At 40.1% G+C, this 16,528-nt stretch overlaps 1 protein-coding gene and 1 long non-coding RNA gene across 3 annotated transcripts; both read left to right on the top strand.

Annotated features, from left to right (window-relative positions):
• Nucleotides 1–52: 52 nt before the first annotated feature.
• LOC120436965 lies at nucleotides 53–5,867 on the top strand. 2 transcript variants are annotated; one of them, XR_005610715.1, is made up of 4 exons: nucleotides 53–164; nucleotides 2,021–2,111; nucleotides 5,288–5,383; nucleotides 5,525–5,867. It is a non-coding gene; the product is annotated as an uncharacterized LOC120436965 (long non-coding RNA). The 2 variants fall into 2 exon arrangements; XR_005610717.1 differs by having other exon boundaries at nucleotides 5,291–5,383.
• A 338-nt stretch (nucleotides 5,868–6,205) lies between these two features.
• On the top strand, nucleotides 6,206–12,159 carry LOC120436878 (CD226 antigen-like). The gene is made up of 3 exons (XM_039607721.1): nucleotides 6,206–7,215; nucleotides 9,776–10,120; nucleotides 10,355–12,159. The coding sequence occupies exons 1-3, from the start codon at nucleotides 7,155–7,157 to the stop codon at nucleotides 10,537–10,539; spliced, it is 591 nt and encodes a 196-aa protein (XP_039463655.1). The 5' UTR covers nucleotides 6,206–7,154; the 3' UTR covers nucleotides 10,540–12,159.
• Nucleotides 12,160–16,528: the final 4,369 nt, after the last annotated feature.

The raw sequence follows: 16,528 nt of genomic DNA on the forward strand, positions 1-16,528 counted from the left end.
TCTCTACTGGAGTTCTACATCATGTGACAAATATGGCCATATGCGATTGGCTGTGCCTTTCAGGGAGCTCTGTTTAATTTCAGCAGCGGCAATCCTGCGCTGAGAGGAGGACGGTAGCAAAAAGGAAGAACCTGGATATAAGAAAGTATTTTTCAAATAAACCTGTAAGTCACTTAAAGCCAAGCTCACTCATAAAATGTGTCCATCATAATAACGTTACAGGCTATGCTAGGCTTTGGCCCACATCAGTCTAAAATTGGATGTAACCATGAATTACGTGTTTTGGAAACTAACTGCACAACATGCAGCTCTATTAGTTCTCCCAGTCTCAGAGTAACATTTCTAATTTTGATTGAAAACGTTGGTGTTTCCGTCATGTAGTAACTGGCTTTAACTGTACAAAGGTTGTTCGACACTATGAAACACATACAGACTTCATGATGTTCGGCTAATATTTTTATCGTGAATATTAATCATGGGTTGGTATACCACGGAGCGAGGTCAGGAGGCACAGTGCAGCTAAAACTCATATAATATAATAAGAGTTCACACTGCTCATGGAGCCAGGGTCCCTGGCAGGATCCATGTCTAGTGGGGTACGATACAAGGAGAAGAGTGCCACGAGTCTCTGATAACAAACATCGGGATTTTTGCACCCTGTGTGTACTTCCTCTTTATTTTTTTATGTATTCTTTTCAAAAAGAAAGTTCAGTGGGAGGTGCAGCAGAGCGTAAAACAGCTGAAAACCACAAACTCTGCATGAATTTCTCCATTTTGTTTTCTGTGCTGTTTAAACAGGACAGCCCAAATATTTGATTTCTAATTCTTAATCACACAGTTAAAGACGTTTGGTTTTATTCTTTAACTGTGTGAGATTCAAATCAACACATTTTTATTATATTGATCCCAGAAATAAGCAAAGCTCCACTTTCTGCTTTCTTACACACAGGAAGTCTTTGAAAAACTGATCCAAATTTAAACAGACTCACTGAGTCACTGTTTAACAGTCAAACAGAGTCTGAATCACACAGAGGCCACAAAATATCACATTCAGCTTTAACTAATTTAAAACTATGCAAAATTAGATCTGATCCTATTACCCTGGTGTTGCACTTTTTTGATCTTGGGAGTTCTTGTGCTCGCTTGGATCTGTAGCGCTTGCTCACATTTGCAAGCACTTTACTCCTGCAGTTTACTGCATTCTGTACAAAACGCTTCTGAACACTAGAAAGTTTGCATAACACAGACTATATACCTGTGCAGGTAATGTCTTATGTATTTCTAATATCGGAGAAGTGTGTGCGCACATTTAACTTTAAAATGTTGTTCGGAATAAAGACCAGTCTCCCTCTCTCTGTCTGCCGCAATGAAACCCACGCAGTAGGCTTCCTGACAAATTAACACCACATTACCAGTCAATCTAGGTCACGGAGATCTGCGCATGCTGTGAACTGGCAAAGACGCACCGGTCTTGGAAAAGCCCTCTTTCCACTATCCCTTTTAGTTGTTGTGAGTACGTGGGCTGAATAGGGACGGGCTAGCGTCAAAGTGAGGAAAGATGGCGTGAGAGAATAACTGCACAACGTTTTGGAGTCCGCGCTGCTTGTTGCCACGCCTCATCCAGTTTCTGATTATGATTTTTCTAGGATGTCATTTGATCTTTGATGCACACTATTGCTTACTCACACACATCATAGTCATAACTGACCCCTGATCTCCTGACTGTTCTTCAGACCTGATTCTGGGATCTTACTTGATGGTTTGCAAATAGCATGAGACAATATGCAGCAAATATATAGCTCTGTTTTGGCAAAGTGTGTGTTTCCTCATTCTTGTGGCGCTAATAACAAATATGGTCGTGAGTTTGTCCACAATATCCACAACAAGACCTTCTGCCAGTTAGTTTCCAAGAAATATTTTTTGTAATTCTAGACAGGAAATAAAGACCTCATTATCAGTGAAACTCTTCTTTTTGGTTGTTTGTTCACACTTATTTATTTTTGTGTGTTTTATTGTGCAGAGAGTGGTGAGCTGCAGTCTGCTCAGCAATGAGAACAGAAGATGTCAGCTGATACAGATGAATGATCACCAAAGAGAAGAGAGGCCGAAAGGTACAACTGGTTGTCTTCTCTACCTTTGCTGTTCGCTCACCCAGAAAAGTGGAGCTGAAAGGCTGAGAGAAAATAATGAGAAAAGTATGGAGAGAATTTACCTCAGAAGAATTGCAAACGTGTATGATATTATTCATAAGCGTAAACCAAGACTTAGAAATGTGTGCAATGATTTGTGTGTAACCTTTAAGGACTCTCAGGTGCCTGCTTCAAGCCACAAACAAATATGAAGCAATCAGAATCAGAATACTTTATTGATCCCTGGGGGAAATTATTTTTTTGTTACAGTGCTCCATTATAAACCAACATTAACAAAACAGACAAACAGACAACACGCTAACTAAGAACAGTACAATATATATATTTATACATAAGTCACACATTAATAAATAGCTGGAAAACAAACGTGTAGTTGTAGCAGTAAACAGTGTGTTAAGTAGATGCGTTGTACAGGGAGATGGCCACAGGCAGGAATGATTTCCTGTGTCGTTCAGTGGTGCTTTTTGGTACTCTCAGTCTCTCACTGAACGCGCTCCTGTGACTGACCAGCCTGTCATGGAGTGGGTGGGAGGTGTTATCCAACATTGTCTTTATTTTGGACAGCATCCGCCTCTCCGACACCACCTTGAGGGAGTCCAGCTCCATCCCTACAACATTACTGGCCTTAATGTTGTGGGGATGGAGCTGGACCTCATGTAAAACTATTTTACAATTAAGTACATATGAACCTGAATACTGATCATTTACGCAGGATTTAAATGTCAAATATCTAATACTACATGTAACATCTATCTCTCTGTGAACTGATCGCCTGATAGGTGCAGATGACATCGTGTGTCCATGTGGGCTTTTAGGCACTAAAGTGCAGCTTTTAATGACTGTCACATGCTGCAGTGCAACAAAGAACTAAACCAACAACAGTGTTGGGGAGTAACAGAATACATGTACCGACCTTACACTTTTAAAATACAACTATGAGTAACTGTATTCCATTACAGTTACCATTTAAATAGGTGGTAATCAGATTACAGTTACTATGTTGAAATAAATAGAATACACAGCGGACATTTCCGGTTTCATATGCTAGGCTATGCCCTCTCTATGCCTTCTCCAATTTTGGTGCTTTAATGCAGACAGGCACAGGTTTAGCTCAGTTGGATGAGCATGTTGTCACATCGCACGGCTGAAAGCGGCCGGCCCAGGTTCAAGTATGACTCGTGGCCCTTTATTTATTAATTTTTTTAAACTCAATATTCATCTGAGCCTAATACAGTCCCAGATGACATACATAAATAAAAGTTACAAATAAGACTTACATAATATATACATAAAACTTACAACTATTAAACTATATATTCAGGGTTCGTAAGCTTTTTTTCAGAGTTAAATTCAAGCACTTTTTAAGCACTTTCAAGGTCCCTTTTTAAGCTTTTCCAACATCAAGTCAGACAGGCATGGAGAACAGCACTGACTGTTTCAGTAGTTTAATGTGTAGGTGGCGATAAACACATTTTGAATGAAAGCCGGGGAACTTTGGTAGCACAGAAACAAGTGGCTATTCTTTGTGACCATATGGATCACTCATATTACCATTATTTCACCCAAAGGCACCAAATTAATACTCAAAACAGCTGCAGCAATACACACAAATATAAACAATACTTGGTGGCAACTTTGCTTTTAGCCTCTAACCCTCTGGTGTCCAGGGTATAATTGGCCGTTTTCGACTACTTTTGATTTGGCTTCTATATTTCGCCTTTCAAAACTGTTTATCTTGCCAAACTGTTATTTACTCATTTTGACATAATGTGTCACCACAATTTATCTAAATTCAGACAAAATTTAAAATACAAACAGAAAGTGATATTTTTGACTGTAAAAACCACAAGCATGTTTAATGAATCATTTTCATAACTTGAAATATGAACAAGTTTTGCAAACAACAAAGTTACATTGGTACTATTTACCTAAAAATGCAGCCAAGACTCAGACGTTTTTATATAACCATTCAAAGCTATTTACAGAACAATCAGGTGTGCTGCGTCAAATAAGAAGACACACAAATTATTTATGCAACTCCAAAAAATAGTTTGTGTCACTATAACACAGGTGAAAACAACACAGGGATAAACCTGCAGGTCTGACAGCAGGTGTGTCACTCAGCGTTTACACTGCAATCTGCCTTTGGTGGCTTTTTTGCAGCAACTGTGACATTCACTAGTAGAACTGACACACAAAACAAAACGACTACACTACAGAAGACAACACACTAACTTGAGACTCCAAACATGGTAAACGTCACAAATCTCTCACGTATCAAAACTCTCTCTCTCTTTTTCACTCACTCGCTCTCTCTCTTCCTTTTCTTCCCAACAACCAAATACCATATGTTGCCGTATCATATGTTAGGCTATGGTCTCTCAATTTTTGGTAATTCCACGCCGGTGGAAACCCAAACAAAACACGCAATAAGAGGCTCTAAAAATTAATATACAAAAATGATTTAATATGAAGGCAATAGGCAGAATGCTACAGGTATAGCTCTAAAGAATGTAGCCTCATGGGCAGTGTAGTCCGTGCTGCAGGGAGAATGGACTACCATACACGTTATGTGTCTGTGAGCGAGGGAGGGAGAGAAAGGAAGTCCGAGCTGTCACGGAGCAAAAACGGGAGCTGGAAGCATGTAAATATAATAATAACCACAGCAGCCAAGAAGAGTGCCTGATGAGCCCATTTGTAAGTAAGCTATTAAGACTCAACTGTACACTGTGTTCGTGTTTTCCTCCGAAACAATAAGTTCCGTTGGAGAAGCCTTTCAACGCCTCTCTCTGTCTCTCGCTAGCAAAATTGACCCAGACAACAAAGTAAAGCTAGTTTTCAGCTACGAGCCCGACACGGAACCCGACCTATTAGCCAGAGGTCCCTTTACTACGGGTCGGAGCCGCAGACCTCTGCGCGGAATCGCTGTGAAGAGTGCAGCCTTACCTAATGTCCACTTACTGTTACTCATTTATAGTAAGATTTAAACATCTAGTTGGTATGGAGAGTAACCTTCAGTAATAGTAATAAATCACACAGCAATAGGACATTCATGTAGTTGTAAAGTATTCAGAATACATTACTTCTATAATCTTTGGTGAAATACATTTTAAAATTAACCTTCCCAACACTGTCAGCAGGTTAGCACCTCATACCACAGTACACCAAAAGCAGTCTCATGAGCGCTGGGAAGGACAAGCCCCGAGCCCAAAACAGACAGTGCAGGAGATGAGGTTAGTAATTGTATGGTGAAAATGATACTTTTAGTTATCTTGATTGGCAAAAGAAAAGTAAATACAAACTCTGCTTCTCACATATAGGGCATTTCCAAGATTTTTTTTCTTTCAAAACTTCTTCAATTTCTTTCATCACAGCTGTCCTGTGCCAGATGTTCTGTTGACCCACAGTGAGAGGCGTCATTTCAGAAACACCAGGAAGACTGAAAGTCATCGCCGGGATCAAGCAGGGCTCGTGATCTTCACCAGCAGCTCCCTCACAAGAAGGATAAACCCAGCATTTCATGAACACTGATGGAGACCTTTGCTTTGTGTAATGTTAGAAGTACTCAGATAATCCTCAGAGGGTCCGGACTTTTATATAGTATAATAGCTTTAAGTCCTGTAGAAAGTTAAATATATGTTGTGCTCTCTATTAAAAATAATTCGGACAGTTTTTTAACCTGAATATTTGTAACAAACTCAGTAAAAAATGCTAAAATAAAATCTGAGGAAAAATGTAACATTTTAACTTAAGCTTAACTTAAATGGATTGAAACTGAAAAAAAAATTGTAACTGAAAAGAAAAAAATAGTTTCAATTAATTTTTTTTTCGGTTTCAACACAAGATTTCTCAGTACATTTATTTCAGTTACAATGGTTTTTGCGGTTTCGTTTCAAGGTGGCATCGTTCTGATCCCATACGGGGTGGCCTGGGGGGGGGGGCACAGGCCACCCCAGGTGCCAGCTAAAACAATAAAATTCAAGTAAATATCAAATGTACCATTATGTTTTCACACTGCAGCTCAGATATCCGAGTGTAAGTGAATGCAGCTTCGGCTTCTGCACTATGTTTGTCGCGCTGTTGCACACACAGCACGTTGGTTTGTTTCAGTTTGTCAGTTGCCACAAGACAACTTACCAACGTGTACGTAATAAGCTAACACTCCTGTGTGCTACGCTGTACACCGACTTACTGGTTGTGTCGCATCAGTCTGTGTCTCTGAGTTAGTTTGTGTTTCTCCTCCTTTTTACTGCAACAGTGTCAGACACCCTCATTTGATTTTTTTGTGCTTTATTTATTTAGTCATCTAATGTGTTTTTTGATTAATGTGTGTTAGGGTAATCGAGGTCTATTAATGTCAAAAACTCTGCCAGTATGATTTCAGTCAGTGTTTAAATAAATCCATAAGCAGATGATATATTTAAGTTAAAACAGCTAAAATGATGGGGCGGTGATTGTGCTCATAAATACTGGGGTGATTATTATTTACTGGAATATTATATGATATACTTTATTGAGCGACATCAACGTGTTGTCATACAGGAGAAAAGCTCCTCCTTCCAGCATGATCGACAGACCACGTGACTTTCGCGACAAACTGCTCTGTCCACAGATGAACACCCAACACGAACGCTAACACACAAAGTCAGCGGGAATACACTGAGTGTATGTTGAAGATCCTTCAAATTAAAAGTTTTGCTTCACCATTGCAATCAGCATGTTGCACGAGACGAAACTTTACTTTGAAGAATTGTTTTACTTCCGCAATCTCTCAACTCAGACGCAATTTGACTACTGTCCCAACAGCAGCAGAGCACAGGTTTCACCATCCCGGTGAGGAACACATTTTTCGGTTGCTGTCAGAGGGTCTCTCATCGATCTGCTGCCCTGTGTAACTGGAGCGTTAGTGATCATTCTCCAGCAAATATTCACGATCGGTCGGGAACTTTTCACACCAACTTTTTTACCACTCTGATCTGATCACGACCCACAAAACTACAAGTAATGGTAACATCAGTCTGCTGGATTCTGCTGGCTGCTTGTCTGTTCTCGATCGTGTCTGCAGGTGAGTTAAAGCGAGAACCTGAGTTTTTCTTCACACTGGTGTTTCATCTTGTTCTCTCTATAAAATTCCCATTGCCACAACTGGAATGCCGGGTTACTCTGTAACTACACATAACAACACACATTCACATCATAGTTACGATATCAGCCAATGTCCTCCCCTTTGTGCAAATAAGTCAGCCCCGCTCTCACTGTGAACAGACAACTAGTTTAAGAGTTGAGTTCTATGAGGCCAGTTGTATGCAGCTGTTTTTCGTGTCTGTTTCTGAACAGACACCATGAACATCATGTGTTCAAAAGTCCTCCCATATCGACGTCAGAGAACGCGGAGGATGAGGGCGGTGTCTGCTCGACGCCTGTTCATGAAGCTTCTCTCCGAAACCAAACACGGTCCTTCTTCTTTAAAGTCGTCTGAATATTCTCGTTAAACTTTCTAATTACGCAGCGTTTGTGTTCAGAAGTTGTTTCTATCATCTCTCTAACGACTGAGATAAAACAAAATGTTCTCAAACGAAAGAATCCGTCAAAAGAAGGAGCGAGGAAACACAACACTGTCACAGCCGAGCTCTCGCAGAAACAAGCCCCGCTCCCTAAGAAAAAAACCTACTTCCTGTCCCAGTGAAGAGGAGGAAATGTGGTTTTCTCACTTGTGCTGAATTAAAAAGACTGAAATACTTACTTAACACCTGTATAATATGTCTACGTCGCTGTCTGTGTTATATAAAGCGGATTCCTGAAATTATCAAACACTCTTGTGAATGTTTTTTAATGCAGAAAGCTTGAATTGAAGCCACTTATACCATAAATAGTAAACATCTTTAGACATACACATATAACTTTAGTGTGTTTGTAATGTCCATAGGACCCATCCAAAGAAAGGGAAAGTGCTCTTTTCACGCAAGCGTAAAACAAGTCGGGTTTCCGTTATATATAAGTTTTACAACTTCAGTTACTGAGGCTCATCGAAGAATCAAAGTGATTTATTCTGGGATATTTAATTATTTATCGTGTCTTAACTTATTTGTATGTAAATACTATTGAGTTAATACAGGTGAGCTTAGTGTGGGAGTAGCACAGCATTAACATGGTGAAGAAAACTAGTGATAAGCTAAGCGAGGCTTCGTGAAACACTGAAGTCTGAAAACAACACCTGCTGGTCAATTCGCTGTTCAATGATCAGCAATCTGTGACTGTAATGACCACACATGTTTACAGCTGTCTTTTGGGCTCAGTCGGCTTTACTTCTTTTTCGTTTGTTTGCTCACAGCAAAAAAAAAGTTGATTTGTTTGGTTGACTGTAAGTTTTCCAGGAGTTCATGTCATCATGTTTGTTCTACATGCTGTCAAGCAAAGCTAGAAGCTGGCAAAGTGTTAGGTTTTAGTTTAATTAAGCTTAAAAAATATATTTAAATGGAAAAAGTGTAAACTTCTTCCTCTTCTTTATTTTGATGGGGTAATTCTAACCAATGGTAATGGTCCATGAGCGACCTCTGGATCATGAAGACACTTCCCTGAACTTTCCACCTCTGTGGATGTTGTATGTTATAACACTGGCATGATGATGTTTTACTGTGAGTCTGGAGGTTTTGTTCCAGCAAACCTGCCTCCTGTTTATATTCACACCAGAAGCACAAGTGGGAATAAAAAAGTAAAAGAAAAACTCATCTGTTTTTAAAATAGTTGAAAAACAGATCATCTGTAACTAATGGATGTACTTTTGAAGTTTTTCTTTTTACAGTTATATTCTTTATGGTGGCACAGTGTGTGTGCACAACAGTTTACAGTGAGGATGATGTCACTTCATTTTCTGTTGAAAGTAGAAAAACTAGAGAACAGATGGAGTCGGAGGTGAAACTTTATTCTCTCACTGAAAGCAGAGACAGTTTTCATTCAGATGTTTTAATGAATTTACAGCACAGGTTTCTCTGCTGATATCAGTGATTGGAGCCCACCCACCAGTGTCTGTCATTCATCTGTATGACAGTAATCATTCAAATAAGACCTTTATAAATTATTTGTTTATGTCTATATAATATTTATTACACTTTAATTACACTTTAGATCCCAGTGTTCCAGTGATTAGATGATGTATATTAGTCTTCACTACCAACATCACACATTTTGTCATAAAAACATGTTTTTACCAAGAATTTCAAGAACAGGGCTTAATTTGATTCCCTGTTCTTCTTCTAAAAGAGTCTAACAGGTGTGATGCTCAGGTGGTCAGTGGTCTATCTCTGATCTTCACTCTGATTGGCTGCTGTACAAGTGAATAGTTGTACTTTGACCTTTAACCTCTCTGCTCTGTAATGTCCTCTTTCAGACCTTAAATCTCTCACAGCTGAGTCTGGTCAGGACGTCACTCTGACATGTTGAGCTCCAAATACCCACATCCCGATCATAGTTGAAAGAAATAATGACCACAACAATGATCATTTCAGTATTTTTGGTAGAGCTGTTTAACAAGCACACATCACAATTCTGTCTTTCATCTGATTGGCTACGTAGAAGTGAACAGTTGTACTTTGACCTTTAACCTCCCTGGTCTGTGTTGTTTCCAGTTTTAGAGCAAATCATCACAATGAAGCCTGGACAGGACGTCAATCTGACATGTGAAGCTCCAAACAATAACAACATCATAATTGTAGAGTGGAGCAGAGCTGACCTGAAGGAACACGAATGTGTGCTTTTTTACCGGGACGGCCACTTTCTTCCAGATCACCAGCATCCATCTTTTAAGCACCGGGTGGATCTGCAGGACAGACAGATGAAGGATGGAGACGTGTCTTTGATTCTGAGGAATGTGATGATTAATGACACTGGAACATACAAGTGTCATGTCCAGAAAGATGGAGACAGTATAAAGCTCATCAGCAGCATCTACCTGAGTGTTGTTGTTCCTCCAGGTGAGTGAGTAGAGTTGAGTGTGTGATCAGAGGTGAAGCTGCTTCCTGGTTGTTGATGTTTGTTTCTAAAGATGTTGTTGATGAGACTTTGTAGAAAGCAGCTGGTCTGAGTGATGTGATCAGAGTGCAGTAGATAATGTCTGACAGCAGTTTGAAGAGGAAATGGATTCTGTTCTGTTCTTCACTCATCACCTACCTGACAGCTGACACCTCACACCTGTTTCTCACCTGCAGGTCAGACAGGAGGAGATGGACAGGATGGAGGGAAGGAGGCAGGATCTGTTGGAATGATAGTCGGTCTGTCTATTTGTGCTGTGCTTCTTGTTGCTGCTGTTGTTGGTTTTTTTATGTACAGAAAACATCAAGAACAAAAGATACAGGATTCCTACCAGCCTCCAGCTGAACAGCAGCCTGTTTGAAATGTGTCAGAGGTTCTTCTTTTCCTCGCCTGATCTGTGAGTCTCTCTTTTGCTCCTACAGCTTCTCAGAGGTGATTCTGAGCATTCAGACGGTTGAATTTTCTTTGGTGTAAAGCATCACCAAACAGTCCAGCAGATATTTTCAGATTTCATGTTTAAACATCTATTACAGAGTTTTAAGAAGTAGAAAACTGTCCCAAAGTTAAAGCTGTAGCTTTAGCTTTTCACTGACTGCTCATCCACTTTCATGAACACCAGCTGAAGTCTTCATAAGTTTGTCAGACCAAACTTGTCTTCATACTGTGAGCTGTAGCTGCTACTTCCTGCTCTCGACCTCCTGCTGAGCTAACGTCTCTTTAACTTTACTTTTAATACCAAACTACCTGCTGCTTCACTTTAAACAGATAAAACACTTATGTTTATATCACAGAAGCTTTTAATATTTACTATATTCAGCTTTAAGCACTGTACGCACTTCTTAACTTTGTTATTCTACACTGTATGTAATATTTTTATTTCTATAAGTAAGAATCGCGTTCAGTTTTCTTTCTGCTTTGATAGAAACTTTCTGACTTGTCCAATCAGTTCGTGCAGATTTCAGGGAGTCCTGATTAAAATGTTTTACTGTAAAAGTGCCTTCAGATGGTGGTTGTTGTTTCCTGTGCTTCATGAATAGACTCAATTTTTCTTTTAAATCAGCATCAATCAAATGACCGTAACCTTCCACCAGGGGGCACTTTAACATACACAGACCTGTCTGTAAAGGATTTACTGCCAGTTTTCTTATGGAAATTACTTCACCCGTATGCTTAGAAGACACTCGAACACATTGTACAGTAAGAGTTTATTGGTGCTGTTATTTTCTTTTACATGGAAAAATGTTTCTATTTAAAAATATGAATTCATGTGACAAATCCATCTGTAGATATGTATGTATGATGTGTATGTATGTATGACTGTAGACTTTATGTGTTAATTTTCAGATATTAAATCATGTTCATTGCATCTCCCAGTGACACAGACAGCTGTAAAAGCTTACAGGCAAACATCACATTCATCATCAGTGATTCATTCCTTTCTAAACTGTAAATGAACACAATAAAATAAATTTTTCTTCATGTGGTCGTCTGCTCTGAGTCACGTTATAAATCTGCATCATGCTTTCATTTCACTCTCATCACTCTTACTGTATGAAAACGTGCTGTGAGCACTTTAGTTTTGACTCTCAGCTCTACCAGTCTGAAGTTATTTACTTTACTGATGAACTTTCTGAAAACAGTCGTCTGTCTGCAGATTCTCTCAGACTGGATGAAGACAGATGTTACAGATGTTCTCTTTATTGTTCCTGAGAGATCATCAGACACCAAACTGCACAGTAACTGAGACTCATGTGTGAAAGTGTTCCTGCTGCTTTAAGTCTGTGGCTCACATGAACTTTGTTATCTGCTCTGAAGGTGACTGAAGTGTGTTTGGGTTCACCACAACAACTCACGTTGGGGCCTTTCAGACTGTGGCACCATGGTTGTGGAATTCTCTCCCACTGTCTCTTCGCTGCACGGACTCCATTGATTCTTTTAAGAAACAGCTGAAGACATTTTTATTTAGAAAAGCATTTGATTAATTTCTTCTTATGCTGTTTTTATAGTTTTACATTGTTTTATTTACTGTTATATTGTTTTTATATTCCCATTTCCTGTGTTGTAAAGCACTTTGTGATTTTTATTTGTTAAAAAACACTATATAAATAAATTTTACTTACTTACATTTTCCATCAGACATCTTTGTGAAACCCACAGAAGCACACAAGAAGATCAAGTGAGGCCAAAGTTTATTGAACCTGCAGAGAAACCAGATCACTGCTGTGGAGACGACAGCACACTTAGAAATAACATAAATAACAGCAAAGTTACTGAAGACATGAAAACATGGATTACATCTATGTAAGAGCCAGTTAAAGGTTAATTTTATTGGTAGTGGTAAAACGATTAAAGGAGAAATATACATGTTTGTTGCTAAGAATATATTTTCTAGTTAATTTCAAATACTGTTTGTTAAAGGTATAAAAATATAGAAGTGCGACATTCTAATGCGCTTTTTAGTATTTTGGGCTTCCGGCACACCGTAATTACGTAGTTGGGGAGTCGGATAAGCTGGAAGCAACACAGTTTTTTGACCGAGCCTTGCCATATAAATTCAAAGTTTCAATAAACATCTTTTTTGCAAGAAAAGAAAATGGACTTGCTCGCGTTCAAATGCATGTTGCCGGACTGACTCCTAAAGGTGGGACAGAAGAGTGAAATAGAGACGGAGTGCCGCCACTACATAAGTCAAAAAACTCGCTTCACCAGTAAGTGGGGGATCGGCTGCACGGCGCTCGGATGGAAGGGCGCAGCCTAGCGGAATGTAAGATAAAAGGCACTGCTTAAGGATGCTGGCACAGAACCGGATAATTCTTTGGATTATTCTTTAGAAGAAGGTAACAAACTCTTTTATTCATGCTGTAAGAGGAAAAGGACGTCTTTCGGCGGCTCGTTAAGTTTGGTGGAAAACGAAAGTGAAACTTAACTTCGCGTTGTCGTCAACCCTGCTCTCTTTTTTCTCTCTCTGCCTGTGGGACTGCATGTTGTAAAACAGGATTTGATGCAGTCAATGTGGAGTTTTTGGCACGTTATGAAGCTGGTTTACACTATGTCTATTAAAAAATCTAAGGAGAAGACAAATAGTGCATGCAACTTGAGCCAATAAACTACTGCAACTTGTAAGATGGCAGATGAAAGAGAGGTGGGAAGAACGTGTAAGTTAACAGAGAAGGCTTTGGAAGAAAAATTACAAAGATTCATTGCCTTAAGAAGACGAACATTAGGAACAATCACAGGCAAAATAAAGGAGATAAAGACAATGATGAGTGATGCTCAGAACCTTCAAAATGTGAATGAAAAGATGGAAAGTGACTTTGCATTGGCTCTGAATGAGTTTCACAGTCACAATAACCAAGTTATGAGCCTTTTGTCTGAAGAAGAAAAAATGTTTGACCAGGACAATTGGTTTGAGCCCAAAATGGCATCAATAACAGAGTTTATGAAAACAACAAAGAAATGGATAGCAGAGGATCATAAGCATATGATTCCAAATGAAGCTGAGCAGCAGGAGCACGTTGCAGATGACTTGGAGGAAGCTGTGAACCCAGATGACAGTGCATCACAGGTTGGAGCTAGAAAGGATGCAGTTCATAGCTCGCGTGGGTCTCAAGTCAGCCGAGCATCTACAACATCTAGAGTTTCCTCCACTCGTGCTAAACAGGAGGCAGAACACGCAGCCTTGCTGGAACGAGCCGCAGCATTGAAGAAAAAGCAAGAACTTGAGTTAGAGTTGGCTAGGATTAGGCAACATCTTGAGCTTGAAACAGCAAGAGTCAAAGCAGAAAAGGAAGAGTTAGAGTTGGAGACTGCATTAGCAGAAAGTCAAGCAAAATTAAAGGTGCTCAAAGAATATGAAAGATCTGAAGATGGTCTGAACAGTTATGTGTCAATACAAAGATCGCAAGGTCGAGCAGTTCAAAAGGAAAGAGTTGGCATAATGCTCCCACAACAAGCTGATGTGGGTAGTCACGCTAATTCACAAGTGCAAAACGCACAGGTACCACAACTGCCTCATCCAGTCTCCACTCATGGGCTTAATGCTCACATTAACAGAAGTGATGATCTATTGTCAGTCATGCAGAAACAGAATGCAATCACTGAGTTACTTGTGAAACAGCAGCAGCTGGCTCAGTTGCCAACAAAGGACATTCCTGTTTTTAAAGGTGATGCACTACAGTATAAGGCCTTCATAAGAGCCTTCGAACATGCAGTAGAGCAAAAGACTGATAACGATCAAGATAAGCTGTATTTTTTGGAACAGTTCACTGCTGGCGAACCACAGGAGCTAATTCGCAGTTGTGTTCACATGACTCCTAGCAAAGGTTACCGTGAGGCCAGACGGTTGCTACATAAGCACTATGGAGATGAGCTAAGGATCGCAAGCGCATTCATTGAGAAAGCACTCAAATGGCCGCAAGTGAAAAATGATGATGCAAAAGCATTAAATGCTTATGCTATGTTCCTGACTGGATGTCGCAACACCATGGAGGATGTTGAATTTTTGGAAGAGATGGATAATCCAACCAATCTGCGCACAGTGATATCCAAGCTGCCCTACAAAACCAGAGAACGCTGGCGTGTAGAAGCATTTGAACTCCAAGAAAAGAGGGGCAAAAGAGCAAGATTTGCAGATTTGGTGAACTTTATAGACCGCCAGGCTAAAATAGCTATGGATCCACTCTTTGGTAATATCCCAGACAACCGTGCAGTGACAGGTGGAAAGACTGACCAAAAGGAAAGATATCCAGCAAAGAAGGAGTTTCGAGGAAGCAGTTTTGCCACCAACATTTCCGCTGAGAACAAAAGACAAGAAACAAACGTTAAAACTGAAAATTCAATCAAGACAGTGAGTGCCTTTGAGAAGCCATGTTTGTATTGTCAGCAGCCTCACACTCTTGCTTCTTGTGGCAAGATTAAGAATCAACCACAGAAAGAACGTGTAGATTTCTTGAAGTCAAAGGGACTCTGTTTTGGATGTTTGGTTTATGGGCATCTCAGCAAGTTCTGTAAGCGCAGAATGGAATGTAAAGAGTGTTCACTAAAGCACCCAGACATTCTGCACATGAGGACAAAAGAAAGTTCTGTGGAAACAGAGAGGAAGGATGTTACTGATGACAATGATGAGGCACCTTGTGCTCAAGTTCCTGTCAGTCAAGAGACTTGTGGGCTTACAGGGGCCGGAGAAGAGGAATGTGTGCTCTCTATAGTACCAGTCAAGATCAAATCTAAAATGAGTGGTAAATGTATAGAGACATATGCCTTTTTGGACCCGGGAAGCACGGCAACATTCTGCACTGAAGATCTACAAAGGAAACTGAATGTTAAAGGAAAGCCTACACGGATACTTCTAAGTACCATGAGTCAAGAAAAGCCAGGAGAACAGAAACTCATGAACAGTTTTGTTATATCAGACCTGGAAGTGTGTGGGTTGGAAGATTCCAAGTTCGTTGACTTACCCAAGGTGTTCACTCACACTAGTATACCTGTGAGTAGTGGAAACATACCCAGGCAGTCAGACATTCAGAAGTGGCCTTATCTACGTGAAGTGAAGCTACCAGAGATAGAGGCTAATGTAGACCTGCTTATAGGAGCCAACTGTGCAAAAGCAATGGAGCCATGGCGTGTCATTAATGGACAAAATGGAGGTCCTTATGCAGTGAAGACCACCATTGGTTGGGTTGTGAATGGACCCATAAGAAAAGAACTAAATGATTCAGAAAACAAAGAACCACATTTCTCAGTAAGCCGAATCTCCTTAGTGGAAGTTGAGAAGCTACTGGTCCAACAGTATAACATCGATTTTTCGGAACGTAATTATGATGACAAAGAGGAAATGTCACAAGAAGACAAACAGTTTCTACGAGCAGTAGAAAAGACAACGACCTTCGAAAATGGACACTATAACATTGGATTGCCACTTAAGAATGAGAATCTGCAAATGCCAAACAACCGTTGTGTTGCGGAGCAGCGGATAGCATGTTTGTTCAGGAAGTTTAAGAAGAATCCTCAGTTTTTTGAAGATTATAAGTGCTTCATGGAAACCATCATCACCAAGGGCTATGCAGTTCCAGTGCCAGACCATCAGTTGAGCCGTGACGACAACAGAGTGTTCTATATACCACACCTTGGGGTGTATCACCCGAAGAAGAGAAAGTTGCGAGTCGTGTTCGACTGTACGGCTTCATACCAGGATATGTCTCTAAACAAGGAGTTACTGCAGGGACCGGATCTGACTAACACGCTGGTGGGTGTTCTTTTAAGATTCCGTGAAGAGCCAGTAGCGCTGATGGCAGACATTGAATCAATGTTTTACCAAGTCAATGTACCAGAAAGGGATGCTGATCTTCTTC

This window comes from Oreochromis aureus, linkage group 3 (assembly GCF_013358895.1).
Source record: "Oreochromis aureus strain Israel breed Guangdong linkage group 3, ZZ_aureus, whole genome shotgun sequence".
Taxonomy (NCBI): Eukaryota; Metazoa; Chordata; class Actinopteri; order Cichliformes; family Cichlidae; genus Oreochromis; species Oreochromis aureus.